We start from the raw sequence: 6,017 nt of genomic DNA on the forward strand, positions 1-6,017 counted from the left end.
GGCAAATTCCATGTTTGGGATGATTAGGAAAGGAAGTGAAAAAAAGAACTGCTAGTATCATAACAAACAAAACTGTGGTACAACCACATTTGGAATTCTGTATACCATTCTGGTCACCTCACTTTAAAAAAAGATACAGTGGTACCTCGGGTTAAGTACTTAATTCGTTCCGGAGGTCCGTTCTTAACCTGAAACTGTTCTTAACCTGAAGCACCACTTTAGCTAATGGGGCCTCCTGCTGCTGCCGCGCCGCCAGAGCACGATTTCTGTTCTCATCCAGAAGCAAAGTTCTTAACCCGAGGTAATATTTCTGGGTTAGTGGAGTCTGTAACCTGAAGCATATGTAACCTGAAGCGTATGTAACCTGAGGTACTACTGTATTGTGAAATTGGAAAAGTTCAGAAAAGGACAACCAGAATAATCAAAGGTAGACCAACTTCCCTATGTAGAAAGGTTGCAGAGTTGGGGGCTTTTATGTTTAGAGAAAATAAAGTAAGAGGTGACATAAATTTATAAAATTATGCCTAGATGGAGAAAATGGATAAAGTTCTTCTCCCTGCCTCATAACACACCAGAGCATATTGATAGCCAATGAAGCTGAACGCTGGAAGATTTAGGACAGAGAAAAGGAAGTACTTTTCCAAACAGTGAATAGTTAAACTGTGAAATTCGCTCCCACATGAGGCAGTGATGGCCACCAAGTTGGATGGCTTTAGAAGAGGAACAGACAGATTCATGGAGGAATAAGGCTATATGAGTGGCTACTAACCTTGATGGATGTGTTCTGCCTCCACAACTGGAGGTAGCAAGCTTCTGAATACCAGTTGCTGTAAACTGCAGGAGGGGAGGGTGTGGTTGTACTCAGGTCCTTCTTGTGGGCTTCCCATAGGCATATGGTTGGCCAATGTGAGAACAGGATGCTGGTCTAGACGAGTCACTTGCGTGATCCAGTAGGCTGTTCTTAAGACAGCTGTTTCAGAAAAGTTGCAGTTCCTGGAAACTCAGCTGACATAAGATAGAAGGATGTCTCATACTGTCTCATACGGAGGTCCACTTAGAGCGGTATGGCTTATTCATTTCTGACCGTCGTCATTGGCTGTGAAGGTAACAGACAGAACGTATTTACCTGCGTCTTAATCAGAATCACCAGATTTTAAAGCTGGGACCTTAAACATGCAAATCATGTGCAATGCCATTGAGATCTGGCTCATCCTCTCTAGAATGCCATCTTAATTGCTGCATGTGTCTGTCAAAATCAGTGAACAAGGACATACATAGTGACATGCATTTATTGTGCTGCCTCTAGATTATGAATCTCCCTTCCCCCAGGCAGTCACTTTTACAGTTATCTTTTGGAAGCAGTGTAAAGTATTTCTCTTTGGACTAGCTTTTAACAGCCAGGGTGATGCTTTTAGCACATTTTATAATGTGTTTCCTTTTGCTTGGTGTTGTTATTATTATTATTATTATTATTATTATTATTATTATTATGCAATTCTTGAATATTTAGTTGTCCACTTGTCCATTTTAATTTGCAATCCACTTTTAGCTCAGTGATGAGTATGATGGAGTTTTAAATAAATACAAAAAGAATGTGGAAAGTTTTTGGTTTGTTTTTTTTCAAAAAGAGTTTACCTCCCAGGTCCCTTAAACATTTGCCCCTTCACAATTCATAGCAGTCAAGAATCAACTGGAAAAAAGCAAAGCTAAGAAAACAGAAAACAGAAAATCAATTTTTTGTTTGACACTCTCTGTTTTCTGATGGTGATGATGTGTGTGCAGAGCCAGACAACATTGTTATTTCAGTGATGAATGAAAAGAATAGTTGCTGGCTTCAGCGGGATGAATAAGTGCTTTGAAATGCTAATATAAGAAATAGAAGAGATGTGCAATGTATTCATTATTGATGATCATTCACTTATTAGTACAGTATCCATAAAGACTTTACTTCACCTTTAAAACTGCCTTTGAAATTCATTTTAAACCAAGCACAATACATGTGTACTCCCCCTTTTCCCTTTGTCGTTCTGAAAAGAGAACCAACATGTGATTGAAAGGTGTTTAACCAGATCTATTTTCAGTAGAGGCAAAGAAAAGGGATGTGCTGTAGGGAAGCAATGCTTACCTTTACCTGCACCTAGGGATGGGATAGAAATTTGATTCAATTCACACTTAAAGGCGAATCTACCCAATTCACAATTCCTGAAGCAATAAAACAAACTGAAACACATCTAGTTTGGGAGATCTGCTCATCTCGGGATTTTGCAGTGCAATTCTACAAGCAAGTCATGTGTACAGTTATGCATATACTAGGGTAAAGTGTACATAAAAATGTATATAAGTGAAAATAGCATATCTTAGGGAAAGCTGCATACAAAAATGTGTTAGGAAAAATCCACACTAAACTGCTAGTGAATTTTCATGAGGACTTTAAAAATAAAATGGGGGAAAGGTGGAGAGCCGGATTTGAGATTGAAAAAATGAGAATTTGAGAGATCCGCTTTTCTCTAGATACAGATAACTTTCTGTCTCTTTCTGAAGGCAGCCCTGTATAGGGAATATTTCAGTGTTTGATGAATCTTTTATATTTGTTTGAAGCTACATGGAGTAGCTGGGGCAACCCAGTCAGATGGGGGCGGGGGAGAAATATTAAAGTTGTTGTTGTTTATTTTCTTGGTTTATAACAATGTCCAAACAATGTGTTTCTGTCCCTTTCAGATAATCTTCTTCTGCTTCAAACATTTGCCAGCAGGGTGCGCTTCACCAGTGGTCGAGCTCTGCAGGGGATCACAGACCACCTGTCAGGTAACAAATGACTTCACTAAACTGCAGTACACATGGCAATGAACAAACCAATAGCTTGTATAACAGCAGGAGGCAAAGGGCTTCTTTCTTCACAGCACAATTTCTTTTATTGTCGTTTACACCTTTTTGAAGTGGAAGTGAGGGCTGCTTCTTGTCTTGTCTTTAGAGTGTATGCATGTATGTGTATATATATATATCTCACTATACAGTTTACTGTTACATATGAAGCAGAAAACTGGTTTAATCATAAACTACTAACAAGGATATCAAATAACAATTTGTTGGCAAAGCCACATTAAACCACAGTTTCCTAGTTCAACTGTAATGAGAAACTGGTTTAACAAACTGGAAGTTTTCTATTGTGGGTTATGAGAGAGGTAAAAGGCAAAGGTAAAGGACCCATGGACAGTTAAGTCCAGTCAGAGGTGACTATGGGGTGCAGGACTCATCTTGCTTCAGGTCGAGGGAGCCAGTGTTTGTCCACAGACAGCTTTCTGGGTCATGTGGCCAGCATGACTAAACCGCTTCTGGTGCAACAGGACAGCGTGACGAGTGCCAGAGCACATGGAAATGCCTTTTACCTTCCTGCCACAGTGATACCTATTTAGCTACTTGTACTGGCATGCTTTCAAACTGCTAGGTTGGCAGGAGCTGGGAGAGAGCAAAGGGAGTTCACTCTGTTGCACGGATTTGAACCACTGACCTTCTGATCTACAAGTGCAAGAGGCTCAGTGGGTACCTTCATCCTCAGTCAAACAAACCATTGTTTATTAGTTTCTTACATTCAAACTGGGTCACTTTTATGCACACACATGAGAGAATAATCATTTCAGAAAGCACACCTGTGCCTTTTAAATGTAAACTACAAAGCCACTTGCCACAGCAGCAGAAATTGTGACCACATTCCCAATGAATTTCTGATACTAGACCTGAGATCAGACTTTTTGTATCGTGACCCCACAGAACAGACTCAAGCCCCCAGGCATGAAAGCAGCTCTCCTAATATCAAAGGTTTCCGTAAATTTTCCTTCAGACATTTTGATTTTTGCAATCAACCTTTGACTCCAAAACTTGTTAAATCATTCTTTGTGAGCCCCTGACCACATGGCAGGACTCATAGAGCGCTTGTCGCTTCTTCATCAGATATCACCCAAAGGTCATTGGTGTCACAGGAGTTTGACCCATCATGTACCCGTTAAGAGTTGCAGTCTGGGAATTTGATATGGCCATTTTAGACAGCTCAATACACGAAATAAATAACCAAGCCATCTATCATGGCATAGGTCACTAAAACCCAACAGCGTTCTAGAGCTATATATTTCCTGAGGAAATGTAGCATCAAAGTCTCTGGTTTCTAAGAATGATGGTCACTTAAGACCAGGAGCTCTTCCATTTAGTAACATTTACCTAATGAGAAAAGTCATCTATTCTATCTATCATTTTCTGTACTCTGCTTCCAGAGACTATAGCCAAATGCATTTTTTATACAGTAAAAATGAACGGTAGTGGAAAAATTGAAGAGTTATCAGGTATTGGGGTGTAGGATGTATGTGTTTATGCTTACCTTATTAATTGTGAGAGGTGGAAAAAGCATAATAAGAGTAGCACAATTCTCCATGCACACAGGTCAGTAAGGAATGCCCATGGGCCTATGAAATATTCTGGGGTCTCCTGAGTGTCCCAGGAAGTGTTGCGGGGGTAGAAACCTGCATGTAGACAGCCTGGTGCTATCAGAAGGTGCAACCCCCTGACCTTCACTTCTGAAAAATTATTCTAAGTCTTCCTACCCCTGCCCTCTGGTGGGACATCTTTTATTTACCACCACCCCTCTCAAATGGCCAAAAATAGTTCTGACAAAAGGTTCACCCCTGCCCTAATTCCTTGCACAAGATGGCTATGCTTCTTGGATAACTAAAACAACACTGGGACTGAGGCTCTGTGTATGTTTAGGACAGTTTTCAGTGGGTATCTGCAGAGCCAGCGTCAAACGTCAGCATGATTGAGCATTGGCCCAAGGGGTCCCACTAACAAAAGCCCCCTGGACCCCCACTGAAAGAGGTGGCTCATGGAGGGTATCTTGCCCAAGGGCCCTCCAAAACCCAGAACCAATTTGGGACATGTGTGATGGATTCCTTTGCATGAGACACAGATTCTTCTTCTTAACAAACTTTTGCATCCTGATTGTGTGACTATGTTCAAAGAAGTGAGCAACTCGTTATCTTTCTTCTGCATTGCAGTTCTTGTGGCTTTTGCTTATCCACGGAAACCCCAGGCTGTGGAGCGTCACGTCCTTCCCATTCTCTGGTATTTCCTGAGCAACATGATTGGCAATGGCGTGCTACCTGGAAAGAGTGGAAACGTCAGAGCAGTGGTCTCCAAACTTGCTAAGAGCCTGCACAAGCAAATGGGACCCAAGCTTGAGGAGTGTGCCTCCAGCCAACCACAAAACGTGATCAGAATCCTCCAGGACCTCCTAGATACGAAACTCCCATGAAGGAGACACAGTACCATCTCTGGGACAATCTACTGTTTCCACTTCAAGAGAGATCAGAAAAAGAAGTTGCGGACAATGATACAGTGCTTGCCATTATTTATGTTATTTTTGAATATAATAACTAACTATGAAGAGTTTATAGTAATATTCCACTATGGAAAGTGTATATAATATATTTTGCAGTAGAATTAAATCCCGTATTTTTCTAAATCTTAATTTCCTCAACTTTTGTCTCATAGAGACTTACAAGTTATTATTTTTAAAAATCTGTGTACAATTGTAATTTTTATCTGTATAAAGCAAAGCACTTTATTTATGTAATAAATATGTGTCAAAGGAGGGGCAAGGGTGACAGAGATGAACTTCAGTGGGCAACATGTTATACCATAGGGGGTTTGCCAATGCAATTGGGCATGTTTTTTTCCCTTTTGGATTACATAGTGATCTGCGATTGATGGCCTGGGTGTTTCCTGTTTGTGTTCCTACTGCACCAGGTGCACATCCACCCCATACATTTACAGCACATGGCTACCCTCAAAGAACACTGGGAACTGTTATTTACCCCTCACAGAGCTACAGTTCCCAGCACTCACGTCAAACCACAGTTCCTAGGGGTGGAGCCTTGCTCAGCCAGACTTGTAGCCAGGTTCTGTGTGACAGAACTAGCTGGGAGCCAAAGGATCTAGGATCATCACAAGAATGCAGTGAGGGAAAAGAA

General features: G+C 41.0%; 1 protein-coding gene across 8 annotated transcripts in view; it reads left to right on the forward strand.

The window, feature by feature from the left end:
- TOGARAM2 (TOG array regulator of axonemal microtubules 2) overlaps positions 1 to 5,750 on the forward strand; it is an 80,081-nt gene extending 74,331 nt beyond the window's left edge. For all 8 annotated transcript variants that reach the window (XM_081000116.1, XM_081000115.1, XM_081000113.1 and 5 more), the window contains 2 exons: positions 2,719 to 2,805; positions 5,043 to 5,750. In XM_081000116.1, coding sequence (XP_080856242.1) covers positions 2,719 to 2,805; positions 5,043 to 5,299 — 344 coding nt within the window. In that variant the 3' untranslated portion in view covers positions 5,300 to 5,750. The remainder of the gene's footprint in view (positions 1 to 2,718; positions 2,806 to 5,042) is intronic.
- The last annotated feature ends 267 nt before the right edge of the window (positions 5,751 to 6,017 follow it).

This window comes from Podarcis pityusensis (assembly GCF_964106645.2).
Source record: "Podarcis pityusensis genome assembly, chromosome: 3".
Classification (NCBI taxonomy): Eukaryota; Metazoa; Chordata; class Lepidosauria; order Squamata; family Lacertidae; genus Podarcis; species Podarcis pityusensis.